Source organism: Gopherus flavomarginatus, chromosome 22, assembly GCF_025201925.1.
Source record: "Gopherus flavomarginatus isolate rGopFla2 chromosome 22, rGopFla2.mat.asm, whole genome shotgun sequence".
Taxonomy (NCBI): domain Eukaryota; kingdom Metazoa; phylum Chordata; order Testudines; family Testudinidae; genus Gopherus; species Gopherus flavomarginatus.
Window position 1 is genome coordinate 10,785,040 of NC_066638.1, and position 16,445 is coordinate 10,801,484.

Below are 16,445 nucleotides of genomic sequence, written 5' to 3' on the forward strand. Positions count from 1 at the left end.
TGTAACATTCTACCAAACTCTGTAATAGACGGAAAGCAAAACGGCTGGCTGGGTGGGTGTTCTATCCTGCTCATTACCATGGTGTCACTGCCTGTGCGTTGAGTCCTTGGAATCGTGCTCTCTCTCCCATTGCCTTGTAGGTCTACTTGTTTGACCTGACTTGCAAACAGCGGCCGTACACTTTTCTCCTGCCAAAGAAGTGCCACTCTTCAGGAGGTAAGTGTGGTGCTATATGGGAAGCGAGAGCGAAGCCCAGCACAATTCTGCTTTCCAGCGTGAAACCTGAGCTGACCGGGAACTAGAAAAATGAATGAGGGCAGCACAGTTGCAAGGCTATTTTATAAACTTAAAACCACTACTGATATGAGGAAAATATGGGGGGGTCATGGCTTGTGCCCAGGCCCAGCCTGTTAAGATGAAGGGCATTCAGGACCACTTTTGTCTTCCATTTTCTGTGGGAATAGGGAGGCGGGAGAAGCTTGGAGAAGCTCTAGGTGTATTCAGCTATTTTGCTTGGGAGATCTGTTGTGATGGATCCTGCAAAGTATTTGTAGCTGATGTCCAAAGGCATCAGCCAACCCTGCCAAATGCTTATACTTCCATATACTTGGCGGTAGGAACCAGACTCGCTGAAGTCAGTCGAGTTATAGCTACTTATTCTGGTCTGAATTGGGTTGCTGCTAGCCTGACTTTGTGTTGGTGGAATAGAAATTCCAAGCTGGATTTTACTCTTCTGTTTTTGTTTTTTATTTTTACAACCTCCCCTTGCCCTCCTCCCTAGAAGTGCAGAATGGAAAGACCTCAACCAATGGAGTGTCAAATGGCATTCATCTCCACAGCAATGGATTCAGATTGTCCGAGGGAAGAACACATATCAGGTGAGGTGACAAATTCATTTGGAGGATGTGCCCCTGATTCTGCTCTGTGTCTTGTGCTCCCAGTGAGACCCAAAGCTGCTGACTGAGGTGTGAAGTGGATGACTTCTTCACTTACTAATGCAAAGATTACCCAGGGAGTACTGTTCTGGTATTCACTCAGCTGCTAGTGGTAAATGAGCTGCAAATCAGAGCCAGGTTAGGCCAAGAGCATGATTGGGGGGGCGGGGGGGGGGGAATCCTGGTCATCAGGATCTTTCTCCTTTTATGGTTGTGGTGAATTATTGCTGAATAAATCCACAACTGGCCTGTCACATGTGGAAACTGACCTTCTTTACTTATCCATAGCACAGTCTCTCCTTCCTAAGCTGAAGGGAGTGCCTTTGTGGGGTTGGAGAAAAAGATGACTCTCTCCATGGCCCATGGTGCGATTCTCCCCTTTGCTGGCAAAGGGATCCATTGTGATATGGGCACCTCTTTGGTGTAAAATGATTTGGCAGCGTCAGGTCACAGATTCATGACCATCCAAGGGCTGTTCTGGGCTCAGTCATGATCATCTTGGCCTAGATTTGAACTAGTGACCAGGTTGAATGGCTCTTTGCCATTACCAACATCTACTCTACTTCTCTATTTTTAAAAGGACTAAGTGTAGTTGGGGAAGCAGAGGCAGACTTGAAGTTTCACGTATCTGGTTTTTTGGGGGTTCCTCTAGCTTAAGGTGGTAATTCATCAAATCTTTGAAATGTCAAGAGACTTAGTACAGTCAAGTGAGCTAGCTTATTTGACTCTTCAAAAAAAAAATTGTGTAACTGAATGTAGACTTAAAACTGATTAAAAGAAATATTGTTTACACAACACAACCTGTGGAACTTGCTGCTGCAGGGTATCGCTAAAGCAGAGAGATAAAAGTAGAAGTCAGTGACGAGTTAAACACTTCACACAGATAACAAAAACACCTATTGTTACATTACTTAATCTTAAAATAAAAAAGATGAGTTTTCATGCTCCAGGACATAAGCCAACTCCTAGCTGACAGGGCTTCAAAGGAAACTTCCCTAAGCTCAGGTTTATTCCATTATGTGGTTTCTTGTACTTTTGTAAAGTGTCTGGTATTGGCCACTGTCAGATACTGGACAAGATGGACCCTTGGTATGACTGCGGTGGGCTCTGTTCCTTTGTTTCTCAGTGTAATGGAATTCTTCTATTAGACTTTCAACAGTTTGGTCTAGTTAAATCTCTTCAGTGTTACTGTAGTGATTGTAACCCCACACCTGTCTCTCCCTACAGTCCCCAAATTGAGCTGCCTCCGTATCTGGAAAAAATTAAGCAGCAAGCCAATGAGGCATTTGCATGCCAGCAGTGGACGCAAGCCATCCAGCTGTATAGCAGAGCAGTTCAGAAAGCACCCAACAACGCCATGCTGTACGGAAACAGAGCTGCTGCCTACATGAAGCGCAAGTGGTAAGTAAGATGCAGAACTGCCAGCAATTTGATCTGAACGTTGGTAGCTGGCCAGTGGTTAGTATTGCAAAGACAGGAACGAAGGCAGCCTCAGAAGGATATAAGTCAAGGAGGGAGAAGACTCTAGGGTGATGCAATGGGAGGGAATTGTGAAAGGGAAAACATAGGTTGTGCATCAGGGCAAACTTCAATAGTGAGGTGTTAGGACAAATGATTCCCTTCACTAAAGAAGTGGCGTTGGTTGGCACATCTGAAACTATACCGTGCTAGATTTCAGAGTGGTAGCTGTGTTAATCTGTATCCGCAAAAACAATGAGGAGTCTTTGTGGCATCTTAGAGACTAATCAATTTATTTGGGCATAAGCTTTCATGGGCTGGAACTCACTTCATCAGATGCAAGTGAAAAATACAGTAGCAGGTATAAATACATGAAAGGATGGGGGTTGCTTTTCCAAGTGTGAGGTCAGTCTAACAAGAGAAATCAACAGCAGGCTACCAAGGGGGAGAAAATCTCTTTTGAAATGGTAAGAGAGTGGCCCATTACAGACAGTTGACAAGAAGGTATGAGTAACAGTAGGGAGAAATTAGTGTTGGGGAAATTAAGTTTAGGTTTTGTAATGACCCAAACGCTTCCAGTCTTTATTTAGGCCTAATCTGATGGTATCCAGTTTGCAAATTTTAATTCCAGTTCTGCAGCTTCCCATTGGAGCCTGTTTTTGACTAGAAGGTGAACAGCAGGATGTGTCTTCGGGTGAGAAGATGAACAGTTAGAGCTCCAGCAGGTTTCTTTCATATGTAATTGTGACAAGGTTCCCAGCCTGGACTGTGGGACCACTGAACCCTCCAAACCCACCGGCCTGGACTGTATCTTGCACTATGGTGCTAATGTCCAAGCTACAAGCTGCTGATAGGCACTGCAATTGTCCAGCCATCTACAGGCAGGGACACACCCAGCTGAGTTGCATGAATGATCACGCAGCCACTCAGAACCCGTCAATAGAGGGGCCTCAGCCAATTCCCCCCCACTTCCTAGCCTTGCACCCCAGAAATATACCGTCTTGCACTGCTCAAGGTTCCCTTTGACAGCGCAAACTCATCAATAAGTTTGTCATTTCTTCATAGAAAGTGGACATGCACCAGCCTTTGTAATCTGAGTTGAGATTCCCCAAGCACTTCAGCTAAAAACATTTGTAGATAAAATATAAAACTGATGTATTAACTCCAGAAAGATAAATTTTAAGTGATTATAAGTGGCAGTCATGGAGATCACATTTGGTTACTTAAGCAATAGAGTTTAGACTGCAAATTTATTTTTAACTGAAACAGACTAAGCAAGATTTGAATCAGTCTCTTACTCTAAAAGATGGTACAAACCGCTTACCGTTCCTCAATACTCAGATTGCTCCAGGCTGGAAGGGGGTCCAGTCTCTCTAGTTCAAAGTCTTTATCTTCCAGATGATTTCCCAGGTGTTCAGATTTTTGGGGGGGTGAGAGGCCAAGTGATGATGGGGCTGCCTCTCTTTTTATACCTTCTTGCTGCTAGAAAGATCCTTGCTGTGATGTGGGAGCCAGACAGTCTTCGTTGTCTACGTGCACTTTCTGAGAAGCTTCTGGGAGCATGGATTCTCTTTGATGGGCCATCAATGCCTGTCTGGCCCTCCTTTCTTTCAACGGAAAGGCTGGCTGTGGGCATCTCCCATTCTCACACATTTCAGTAGCACATATAGCAATACTTGATGACGTCACACACAATGATAGTACATACAGTCCAACAGGATACTATGGTTTAGCAGATCAGGACTTTAAAAATGATACCTCACAAGGCATGCATTGTACAAAACCTATCCTAATCACATGACCCTGAATATGGGGGTTCCCACGTGCTACTTCGAGGTACAGAGTGTCACAGTAATCTTTAGAATTTAACTGAAGGATATATTAGTAACTTGCCAGGAGCACAAAGGACATGGTGGTTGGCTCCTTTTCTCCTGCCAAGGGCAGCTACCACCATCTCGCAAATGGAGGCTGGGGTCTCACATGAGACAATGCATTGTAGCCTGGCTCCTCAGCCCATGTTGGGACATGTGAACTCCCTGGGCTATGTCCTCCATGCTCAAGGTGAGGGGAGCTGCAGGCCAAGCTCTAGAACTCTGTGGGCCTCACTTTGGCCTCCCTCTTAATGAACTAGGGCAGGTATAGGAGGAGGAAGACTCTGGATTGTAAAGTCTTAGCCTGTCCCCCAACTCGTCCCTAAAGCGACAGTTCATGCTCAATAGCTGGTTTTCAAACATAAATGTTCTGTCACTTAAAATCTGAAAATGTCCCAGTTTGCACTTACAGGCAATGTTTCCTAAGCAGTCTTCACTGGCTGTAATTAAACCACTTTAGATATAAAGCTTTTGAGCTCACATGATGTCAAATCTTGTAACTCTGGGAAGGAAGCTGCTGCTTTAGAATAGTAAATTCTTGATACTCAATCTGTCTGGCTGTTTCCAGTTTGACAGTGAGGACTGAAGTCTCTTCGGGTGTGTCAAAGTAGTTAACAGCAGAACTAACTCTTTAAAATACCAAAAGAGCCACATTCTGTCTCCATTTCACTTAAAGCTTTGCCTGTGGTCAAGTCTTTTCTTGGATGTCAGCTGCCTAATAGAAAATTTGTTAAAGACCTGATTTGAGCAGGGGAGCCTGCATCCACGCTGCTGGATTGCTGGCCTGGTGCTTCTGAAGGTGTATAAAAGTGTAAAGTGCTGGGTTTCTGTTAATGCTGGTTTTGCCACTAATTTCACAGACAAACCACTTAACCTTTCACTACCACACCCTTCCAGCTGTAATGTAGGACCAGTATTCCCCTGCCTCACATGAGTTCACTCTTACTGGCTAAATTCAGGCAGGTGCAACTTCATTGTTTACACTAAGTCTGAAATGAACCCAATGTTTGCAAAGTGCTTTGATTTTTCTTTGCAGTAGAAGGGGCAGGTGGTGATACAGCTGGCTGACCTGTTGGTCTGAAAATATATTTCCATAAATAAAAAGCCTCTGGGCTGACAACCTGCTTTCACATTCCATTCTGTAGAGATAAGTCTGCTTTACCTCACACAATCTTCTTGTGACTCGCTAGATTTGAAGTCTTATTCAGCCCGGAAGTCTTGTGGGCAGTGCAATGCTGTTATAGCAGGGATGGCAAAAGACATTTCTAGGGTTGGGATCATCCCTTAAAAGCCTGGTGGCCTCATCACACACGTATCTTCCTTCAGGGGTCAAGTTGATGGGGGAGGGGGAAATAACCACGCTTTTCCAAGTTCCACCCACATGAGTCCTCAAAAACACGACATTGCTTTCAGACTGTGCAGATGTTCCAAAAAATGTGCATGTGCTCACTGGGCTCGTTGGGCGTGGCTCCATTCATTGTGGCTCAGATGGCCTGCTTGACTCACTGGTAGCGGAGGGAAAAACAAATGGTGGTCTCCCCTGTGGTGCCAAAATGAGGAATTGTTCAGGGCAGTTCTACACTTAAAACACTGCATTGGTGCCTCTGTAGCACTTAAGTGAAGACGCTCTGTGCCGACAGGAGAGCTGCTCCCCTCAGCATAGTTTATCCACCTCCGGGAGAGGTGGTAGCTGTATCATAGCGCTATCTGCACGGAGGGGTAGGTTGGTATAACTACATCACTTGGGTGTGGATTTTTCACAGCCCTTAGTGATGTAGTTATACTGATTATAGGTAGAGCTGGCCTCAGAGTTCCCCCCTCTCTTTTCTTATGTACTTTCATGAGCAGTGAAAGAGCTAACAATGTTAATGTTCTAAAATATCAAGTGGGGCACCTGAGTTACCCCATCACTGACATATATATGGGGCAGTTCATGCCTCTCTGAGAAATTGTTCCAGGCTCTGGCAGATCAGTTTGCTCTGTTCAGTTTTGAGATTATTTGTTGCAACCCAAACAGTTAGTTAGTTAGTGTGGGTGGTGGTGGAGGTGGGGGGTTCACACCCCTGAGTGACAAAAGTGCCAGTGCAGACACAGCCATATGCCAGGTCTACACTACAGACCTATATCTGTAACTGTTGCTCAGGGGTGTGAAAAATCCATATCTCTGAGCTACATAGTTATATTGACCGCTGTATAGATAAACTGTCTGTCTGCAGGAGAGCTTCTCCCACTGACTTATCTACTGTCTCTTGGGGAGGTGGATTAATGGCCAACAGGAGAAGCTCTTCCTATGGCTTAGAAGCATCTCCACTAAAGCATGGCAGCTGTAGCGCTGTACGTGAAGAAAAGCACTTAGAATTTATTTTTAAAAATTCTGAGACTGGCACAGGAGGGCAGCTTGGGAGAGTAGCTAATACTGCTGCCTACCAGCCTAATCAAAACCCTGGCTTCCATCCCCTCCTTCAGCCCACATCTAATATAACTAAATACCAAAGTGAAAGGTTTGTCATGCTTCTTCTGCTTCTGGGATGCATGCTGAGACAGGTTGGCATTGTCCTCCACTTTCTCCTTGGGTACAGGGCAATTGAGCATGCTTAGCCTAAACATCTCTTAATGTAACTAGTTGGATATTATGATTTAGCTCAATAGGTACCAATCAGGGTTACAGAAGACATTTAAAAAAAAAAACAAAAAACCCAAACCTCAGGATGAACATGAATTGCAGGAGGAGACTGCCACTCTGGAGATAAATGTCCATCAGGAATATAAAATCCTGATGGTTTTATATCCCCCTGCTGGACATCTAACTTGGCCATTGGAAAGGGAAATGTGCTGCTACACTGTTTCCCCACAAGAAGGAACACTTGAGCTACTGTGCTCCTGGAAAGGTATCTGTGCCTTAGAGCTCCTTTCTGCAGGCTTGGCCTGGGGACTTGCTCCTTTTGGGGATGAGGGATCCCCACCACGGACTAGCTTGCAGCAGTGAGACTTGATCTGTAGGACTTAAAATAGTAGCACAGAAAACTAGAGTGGCTGCACAATAGGGTGGGAGGTAGAGGCCTAGTCTTCAAACAGGAGGTGATCCCTCTTCTGCGTGGAGACATAGTTCTGTGAGCAGAGCAGCTGGGAGATGAAATGAGAGCTCTTGTGAGAAAGGAAGTGCTGTTTGAGATGCTTGGGAAGCCTACGGGTACAGGGAGAGCTGAGAAGTCGATGACAAGCTCTCATGTTGCTCAAAGCCTGGAAGAGGGTAGTGGATATTTGGGTCCCTTCAGGGTCTGTTCTTCTCTCTGCAGGGATGGAGATCACTATGATGCTTTAAGAGACTGCTTAAAGGCCATCTCCCTGAACCCAGGCCACCTGAAAGCCCACTTCCGCCTGGCCCGCTGTCTCTTTGAACTGAAGTATGTGGCAGAAGCATTAGAGTGTCTGGATGACTTCAAAGGGAAGTTCCCAGAACAGGCGCATAGCAGCGCTTGTGATGCACTGGACCGAGACATCAATGCAGCCCTCTTCTCTAAAAGTGATAACGGTGGGTGCCAATGCTCAGCTCTCTGGGTTGGATTCCGGTATAACTCAGGAAGGAAGTCTTGCAACCCTTCTATAAAGTGAGGCTCACTGAACTGCAGTTTGTCCATAGATTGATCTGGCTGAAAGCTGTCTCCATAACTGCACCAGCTATCTTGTGACTTGCAGCTGTTACTTGGTTGTTTACGGAGAGTTCTAAGTTCCGTAGTATTCTATGGTCTGTCTCTTCTTGCTGAAAATTATCCCTTTCCTTTTAAAAAGGAGGTTCCTGAAGGTTGTGCTCCTGAGACCACGGGTTGCAGGGGGAGGGTCCCAAAGAATGAATTGGTGCTTATATAAAGTGTTGGATTCACAGCTCTGGAGGAAGGTCCGTGTGCCACAGAATGGGTACAGTATGGGCAGCTTAAGTGCAAGGTTCCTGCCCATATCCTTCACCTCTTGGCCAGAAGGCACCTCAAGGGAAAATCTCCCCCAATGGTTTATTTGATCCTTGGTTTTTGGAGGCTACCTCCACCAAGGTGGGTAGTTATGAGACTGACATCTGCCCTCAAAAATTGGACTAAGCTTGATCTGAAGAGTCATAGTCACTTTTGGTCTTAAGCTGCGCAGGAGTTCTAGGGTTGATATTGCAAGAAGAGGGTTGAGGTACAGAGGTGGGACACGGAGAAGGAAGTGTGCACTCTAAGTACCTATCCTCTGGATAAACTGACCTTCGCTCTCAACTAGAGCTGTCATCTGAGTTCCTCTCGCAAGTACTAAACTTGTTGGAGAATTCTCTGCTCCAGCATGTGATGCATGAGGAGGAAAATATCTCTATACTCTTTTATCCTTCCAGCTGAAGACAAGAAAGGGGGCGGTCCAATTCGGCTGCGAGCAACTGGGCGCAAAGACTCCATCTCGGATGATGAGATGGTGCTGAGGGAACGTAGCTACGACTACAAATTCCGGTACTGTGGCCACTGTAACACCACCACAGACATCAAGGAGGCCAACTTCTTTGGCAGGTACGTTGACCTTGCATGGTAAAGGTGCAGGATTTCAGTTACACGGAACAGCAGAGTGTTGCTGTCCAGTGGCCGTGTCATGATGTGCAGGCCTAGCAGGGACGGCAATGAGAAGATAGTGTTGCTTCTGGTCAGTGGGGATTTTTGACCACTGCAAGTGGCACTCCATGGATTGCTGGTTAAATGGTAGGTCAGCGTAGCGATGACTGTTCATCACAATCTTTCAGTACTCTAGCACTTCATCCCCAACCATATGGGTTCTGAGAACGGCGGGAAATGACACAGAAGACTACTGTTGTCGCTATCTAGAAACGTCCCTTTCCTTGGGCACTGGGACAATGCTATCTGAATCTGGAGGTCCGTCTGGTTTTGTGAGATTTCCCTGCTCGGTATAGTGCTGCTGCTGAGCCTTTAAGTGCGTGGTGAAACCCAAGTGCTGGATCTTGTCACTAGCCGATTCCCTGAGCTATTCTTGTGTGTAGGTGAGAATAAGGCTAACCAGGCAGTAGCTTCCCTACTTCTCAGCCTAATGGACTTACCTGCTCCCACCCTGATCCTTCAAACCCATTAGAATAGCCACTTCTTCAATGTGTGCGCACTGTAATAGGGTACAGAGCCCTCCTCCACCCTCTCCTTCAAGGTATGACTGCTGGCTTCTCTAACTACCCTGTGACCTCAGCAGAGCCCTTTGTTTTTCCCTTCCTAGCAATGCACAGTACATAGTCAGCGGTTCAGACGATGGGTCTTTCTTCATCTGGGAGAAAGAAACTACCAACCTGGTGCGGGTGCTGCAGGGGGATGAGTCTATTGTGAACTGTCTCCAGCCCCACCCGAGTTACTGCTTCCTGGCCACCAGCGGCATTGATCCAGTTGTGCGGCTCTGGAATCCGAGGCCAGAGGTAAGAGCAGTAACAGAGCATCTCTAAAGAGGTAGGTCCTGGATGATGGGCTTTGGGGCTTCTGGCCAGAAGCCATTGTCCTCATGGAAGCAGAAGATGGATTACAGACCACTGGGATAGTTGGATGGATTCGGAGTGAGATTTCTGGGTTTTGTTCCTGGCTTTGCCATTGGCTCACTCTGTGCCTGCCTCACTGTTCCAGGCACTGTCAGTATTACTCTGAGAGGAAATCTGTGTGTAGCAGCGCTGTCAAAAGATGCCCAGGTAGAACAAACTTTTGACTACTTGCCAAAGCACCTGTTTTCAAATGTCCTTCTGTGAGCTCCAGGTTAGGCTGTGGACGGCCTCTTCCGGGCCAGGCCAGTATGGCTAATCCAGCAAGAGGTTGGGGAGTTGGAGAAGGCCTGGTTTTGGAGGGAGGCTCGGAACAGAGGGAAGATGCCTTTGCTCATAAGTGACGCTGAGGTCTAACTAGAATGAGGCATAGCATAATACAGGCTCTGCTCTCCAAGGCTTCCTGCCTCCTTTTTGCCAGACTTTGCCAGTGCACCTCTCCTGACGTGGAACGAGTCTTGCTTTTTCAGCCATCGTGGGATGGCTTGTGTGGGTTGTTTTTTTTTAAGCTTCCTTTGTTAATGCTTCCAAAGGAAGGCTGATGTCAGGGCATTGCCCAAGAGGGGAGGAGGCATTTGCAGTGTTCCCTCTACTTTTTCCCACCCTTGTGCAGAATGAACGTTATGTGCACCAATATGGAGGTGAGGTGATGTCATACGTCCATATTGGTGCACATAACAAAATTCATGTGGCGGGGGGGGATTGAGGATATTGGAGTATGGGAGGGGCACCTCTCCCCTGGCCATGGCAGGGCCGGAGCTGGATTGGGGCCGGGGAAAGGGGAGAGGTGCCTCTCCCCTGGCCACGGCCTGAGCACCTGTGGAGCACTTAATAGGTGGCTGTGTGGCCACGCAGCTTAGCAGGAACTTGTCACAATGGGCACCTTAGCCTTTGCTTTTCTGCTCTTTCTCACCCCTTCTCAAATAAAAACAACAAACAAACCTGCTGCAGCTCTGTGCTGCACAGTTGCGTGGTGCATCTTGCCTGAACTGAGAGTCTCGGGTATCCCAGCTTGCGCAGCCCAATTGGAGGGCCAACAGGCAGTGCAGCAGAACTATGTACAGGCAGCTGGGCAACCAATTCTTTTCAAGATGGCCAGCGGCTTGGTCATTAAGCCACTGTATCCAAGCCCTGCTGAAATCCTAGTTAAATAGTCTTCCCCCAGCACAGGCCTACAGGCTAGAGGATACCTAGTAGCATCTTGCTATTGAGCCTGTAATGTGAACATTCACCCATTAGGGAGTGGGCCAGCCCGCGAGTCTGTGGTGTCGTATGACATGACTTTCACCCAATCTTCAGTCCAGAAAACCTGAGCTTAAGGTTCCAGAAGGGAGCGGGAGAGATGATGCATCCCTCTCTGGTCAGCAAAAAATCACAGTTCTAGTGCCACCTCGTGTGACTGCCCTCCCAGAGCTGTCTCCTTTCTTGTTTGCAGAGTGAAACCCTCAGTGGGCGAGTAGTCGAAGACATGGAAGGCGCTTCCCAAGCTAACCAGAGACGAATGAACGCAGACCCCCTGGAGGTGATGTTGCTGAACATGGGCTACCGTATCACAGGACTGACCAGTGGGGGGGCTGGAGGCTCGGATGATGAAGACAGCTCAGAGGGGCAAGTCCAGTGCCGGCCCAGCTAAAGCAGAACGGCTTGTCCTTCCTGTAATTGTTGTGTTGAAGGGGAACCTGGCTTCCTTGGTTCTAAACTTTCTCTGACTGCACTGTTTCACACTATGCACAGAGTAGGACAAGCTGGCAGGGGCAGGAGCGGCCTTCTCATTAGACCACCGCCACCACCTCTCCCCCTCCTTCTCGTCACACTACTGAGCAGCATGGCAATGCAGTCTGGGTTTTGCCTTTAGTGGAGTTTAGTCCCTGCAGGGATTTTGAGTTGTCTGTGAGCAGTATAAACTGGTGACCTTCTCCAGCGTGAGCGGGAGGAAGGGACGTTGGCTACATTCATGCATTTGCAGAGGATTCTTAATGTCCCAAATAAAATGTAAATCTAGGGCAGGGACTATGGAATGACTTTACTGCAGCAATCTTGGTCTCTGAAGCTTGGCTTAGCTGCTCTACTGCTGGCTCTGGTCTGGGACTGTTGGTCATAATGGAAAATCTTGTTGGCCCACTGAACATCTCACCTAGCGTTCATCTGGTCTCTATCTCTTACCGTATGGTCCTTGAAAGGGACTGTTTGTGTTTAAAAATGGGTGGTGGCCAATTGTTGTCTCTGGGTATCTACCTTAGTTGATGAGTAAAAGGAGACATTGAGTACATGCAATTGGAGGAGGGGATGGAACTGCCTTCCCAGCTTTAATATCCGTTATTTTCCTGTGTGGCATATGAACCAGTAGAGTCAAGATGCAGTAATGGGAGAAGACTTGGCCTGGGGTATGAGGCTTGGATGACTAATGTGGGCAGAGCTACCAAGGAAAGTGGCTAATAGCATTCTTCCAAAGCTTTCATCTCCTTCACCCAAAATACTTTTTAGATCTATTTACCTTCTCCTTTCCTAGCACCCACGCCCTGGTATTGGGAATGCTGCTGCCACACACTATGGCATCTGGAGTCTGAGCTTCTAGGTGAAATTTTAGTGCTGTCAATTACTCAGAATCTCCACTCCTGGCCTCAGCTGAGGTTATGTCTCCCTGCCTCATCACCAGGGTGACCTCCCTCTTGTGCAACAAGTAGAGGGGGTACAGTGGGTTGGTGATCCTCTCAGGAGCAGTCCTTGCTTTCCTCACTTTTCCCTTGCTAACTATCCGCAAAGCCAGGACTGGTGCTTCATAACTTTAGAACATAGCACTGTATTTCCACTCTTTTTTCCCCTAAGTAATTTTCAGCCCTGTGTCCCCTCTTGTACTTGCCAGACAGTAAATATCCAATTGATCTTACACAACTGTGCTACAGCCTAAGTAGAACTATGTTTGTTTTTTTTCATGACTATCAACTAAAACCAAAGAGACCCTGGAGATCTTACTGCTTTCTTGCACTCTTTACCTTTTGCTGCTGAGGATCTAAATATGCTAACATTGGTCCCAGGAGTGTGGGGCTTGTGTGTATGAGCATGCTGCCTTAGGGCTGTTTCCCCACATGGAATCCCTGGTCTTCCTGTACCTGTTGTGGAAGGGTGAGTGGCTCATCCCTCCTTCTCTGGCGGCTGTGTGCTGCCACACATTGAAGGGAGGATTGGCTGGGTGTTTGGCTGATCAGTGTGACTGGCTTCCCTCCCACCACCACAGCCTGCTCTACCTGCTGTACAACAAGGGTGAGGCAAGTATGATCTAAAGAGGTCTGTGGTGTGTCCCAGGGCCTGCTCCCTTTGTAGTACAGGATCTACACTGTAGTGTTCAGCAGACCCCTAGCAAGCAATGCTCAACCTTCCACCTGCTGCAATCCAGGTGGAGCTAGCTGGACCCATATGGTCTCTGCCGGCTGCACCTCTGCCCCTAAGACACAAAGGCAGCCAGTGTCTGCTCCGCCTTACCCAGGTGAGGCTCAGCCATCATGTGCTTTGGGTCACTTGGAGGTGCACCTTCTGAAGATAGAGTGCTCCTATGCTCTTCAGAGCCTCTGGGGACTAGGACAGGTGGTATTCATAGTCCAAGCAAATATAACCTCAGATCTTCTTCCCTTCAGACAAGACTTTCCTGGGACAGGCCATCTCTTGGAGGGTGGGGGGTGCTTATGCCTTTTCCATTCTTGCCTGGTTAACCTTTTAATATACCACCAATGTGATACATGCAACTCTTCACACAGCTGTGCCCATTTAGTTGTGTACAGGCTACTCCCTGCAGCAGTGTGCCAGAACTCCCAGGTGCTCAGTGTTTAAAATCCCTTGGCAGCAGAAAATGGCTTACTCGTTTTGGGGTTGGGTTTTTTAAAGTGGCCTGGAGTTTTTTGCCTAAAGCTTTCCAATAGACGCATCTTTCTTTCTCCTCCCTCTCCTTAAACTTTGCAAGCTTTTTCTAGACTCTCTCTCTTTTTAACTCTCAAATCTACTGAGAGTAGAGACTCTCTAAAAAGAACAGAACCATAAGCTGTCCTGGGGTTTCTCTTTCCATTCCGCTTATGCCATGGCAGCTGTTTTTCTGCATGCCAGCATAGCTCTCCTACCTGCCAGCTGCAGTGTGAAAGCTACAAGACTTCCTGCCTCTGCAGTGGATAGCTTCCTTTTTATTTAAATGGCTGCTTTTGATTTAAAAAGAAGGAAATGAAATAATAATGGGGTTGAAGGGAGGAGTCCCTCTGGCCCCACTCCCTCATTTTGGACAGTGTCTGCTTTACCACTTGTTAATGAGAAATTCCATATTTATTGGTGAAGGAAAAACAGACTGGGGAAGAGATGTTGCTTTATTTACCTCTGCTGTTTTCTTCTACCCTTCCCCTTAAAAAGAAGCTCCTCCATTTTTTTTTGGTTAACTCTTTCTAACCGAGGCTAGGCAGAGATTACGCCTTTTATTTTTGTATTTTAGCAGTGGGGAATCTCCTTAGAGCCTCTAAGATTCCTTTGGATGTTGCAAAGACAACTGCACATAGCTTTTAAATATCAAAGAGGACAGTCTCCCAACCTCTGCCCCTGCAGTTGTAGAGATAACACACAAGCCTTCCTGTCCTCATTAACAGGAGCAGAATATTTCTGTTTCTCTGGTCCCTGGAAGAGAAAGGGTTAAGCAATTAAACAGTTCTTTGTTCTAGTTCTCTTTGGTGTCATTTGTTCAGTGGATTGTGTTGCCCCTGTCTCCCCCCTTCCCACTATTGACTGTGCTTGGCTGGGTTGGAGAAAGAAGCAGATGATTGGAGGGATGACTATTAAAGACACTTCTTAGGGGGCGCAGGTTTCTGCAAGCTCAGTGCAGTGTGTGTGGGGGTATCTATAAAAGAAGCCCTTCTATGATGACCACCTGGTACTGACTATTTTCATAGTCCTCCATAGATGTAGTACTAACTTTAACTGACCCAGTAGTGGGGGAAGGGCTGTTGCTCTCATGCAGAGGTGAGGGGATCCGTCTGATTTGGGAACAGAAGCCTCCTGCCTACACTTATCTCCAGAGGTTCTGTTAAAAATATCTTGGCTGGGGTTTGAACTAGATGGGCTGCCCAGGGCTTTTGGTGGAGGAGACAAAGTGGCCTTCCAGTGCGATTGCCTTGTGTAAGGATGTGTGATTAGTTTGTCTCTTTAGAAGAGATCCCCAGGGAAAGGGGAGCTCACATGCTCCATGACCACAGGGGCTTGTGCATAATTCAAGGCTAGGTAGGAGGGCCCTACTGTGGGCCCACAGAAGAAAGACGGTGAAGGAACTGAGCTGTTACTTCCACCTGGGGAGGAAATGGAACTCTTCCTATTAGTAAAATAGTTCCTCTTAAGCATGGAACTCATCTTAAATGGCCACCTCTGTTACGGGCCACCTGCCTGCCTGACTCCTACTGCACCGCAGCTGCCTTTGCTTTCTGGCAAGGGAAGCACCCTCTAAAAGCACACTTGCCACCTTGAGAAATATTTGTACCTAGTGCATTAATGCAGGTACAGTGTCAGAAATGTGCCCTCTCTAGAGAACATTGCAAAGTTGTTTCCCTCAGAACACGTGTGTGACATTCTCCTACCCCCTCATCTGCTATGGAAGCACCGGGCCCTAAATAACAGAGTTGGCCCTATTACCAAAAGGGAGAAACAGCGTGTTCCAGCTGACTCAGTGGAGTCCATTAAAACTCTCTCAGGGGAGCTCATCTAGTTAAACCTGCTGTTCTCAGCACTGCCTTGCAGCCTCCACCTCTGCAGTGTGGCTGAGAATGACAATGCCGGCTGAGCTTTGTGAACAGCCGTAAGCAGAGGCCTTGCCTGTGATCTCTTTACACCTTAAGGGCCCACTAGTTTCATGCTGAATCCCCATGCTTACGTTTTGAGCAATCTGAAATGTCGTCCTCGTAATATCCACCTCTGCTATGATCGCTCAGTTGCATTCCGAGTGGCAGCAGCAATCCTGTTTGTTATGGATGAAAACTTTCCTGCTGCCTTCCACCAGTTACCCAGCAACTGGATTATACAGGAAAGCCACTTCATCTCCTCTTTACTACTGCGGTAGCAATCCTGTCCCGCTTACTTTCCTGGGAAATGTCCTAGGAATGCAGCATGTAGATGGTCTCCAGGGTTGGAGAGTGCCTTCCTTCACCAGCAGACTTCTGAATCACCGACTAAAGTGAGGGGCGTCTTTCTATGTACATCTTGGTTTACAGGCTATAAATGTTCCTGGATGGTTTAATAATTCAAACCATTTTGATATTGTTGAGGACAGGAAGAGTCTGTCACAAAGCTTTTTCCTACCACTCTCCTACAGGAAAATATCTGATTGCTTATGTCAAACTGTGTGAGCAAATCTACAGCTTTCTGGGGTTTGGTATCTATGACTTTCTACCAGAGTTGTGGGTGTTCAATTCTTTGCAGCATCCGGTGCTTGGGTTGTTCAGAGACCTCAACCCTGGTGTGAAATAGCTGTCCAACAAACTGACTTTCATTTTTTTCCTTTCACATCTTTTACCTGTTATTAAAAGATACACCTCTTTCGTACTACTCTTAATTAGATGTTCTTAGAGGGTCTGGTTTCCCAGCTGGCTAACCAGCTGAACCTGTCAGAAACGTGCTCTT

General features: G+C 47.0%; 1 protein-coding gene across 3 annotated transcripts in view; it reads left to right on the forward strand.

The window, feature by feature from the left end:
* Nucleotides 1-14,499, forward strand: part of WDTC1 (WD and tetratricopeptide repeats 1) — a 38,898-nt gene extending 24,399 nt beyond the window's left edge. For 2 of the 3 annotated variants that reach the window (XM_050932018.1, XM_050932019.1), the window contains 7 exons: nucleotides 141-216; nucleotides 782-878; nucleotides 2,163-2,336; nucleotides 7,561-7,796; nucleotides 8,628-8,796; nucleotides 9,503-9,695; nucleotides 11,245-14,499. In XM_050932018.1, coding sequence (XP_050787975.1) covers nucleotides 141-216; nucleotides 782-878; nucleotides 2,163-2,336; nucleotides 7,561-7,796; nucleotides 8,628-8,796; nucleotides 9,503-9,695; nucleotides 11,245-11,442 — 1,143 coding nt within the window. In that variant the 3' untranslated portion in view covers nucleotides 11,443-14,499. The remainder of the gene's footprint in view (nucleotides 1-140; nucleotides 217-781; nucleotides 879-2,162; nucleotides 2,337-7,560; nucleotides 7,797-8,627; nucleotides 8,797-9,502; nucleotides 9,696-11,244) is intronic. The other variant, XM_050932020.1, reaches the window with a different exon arrangement.
* The last annotated feature ends 1,946 nt before the right edge of the window (nucleotides 14,500-16,445 follow it).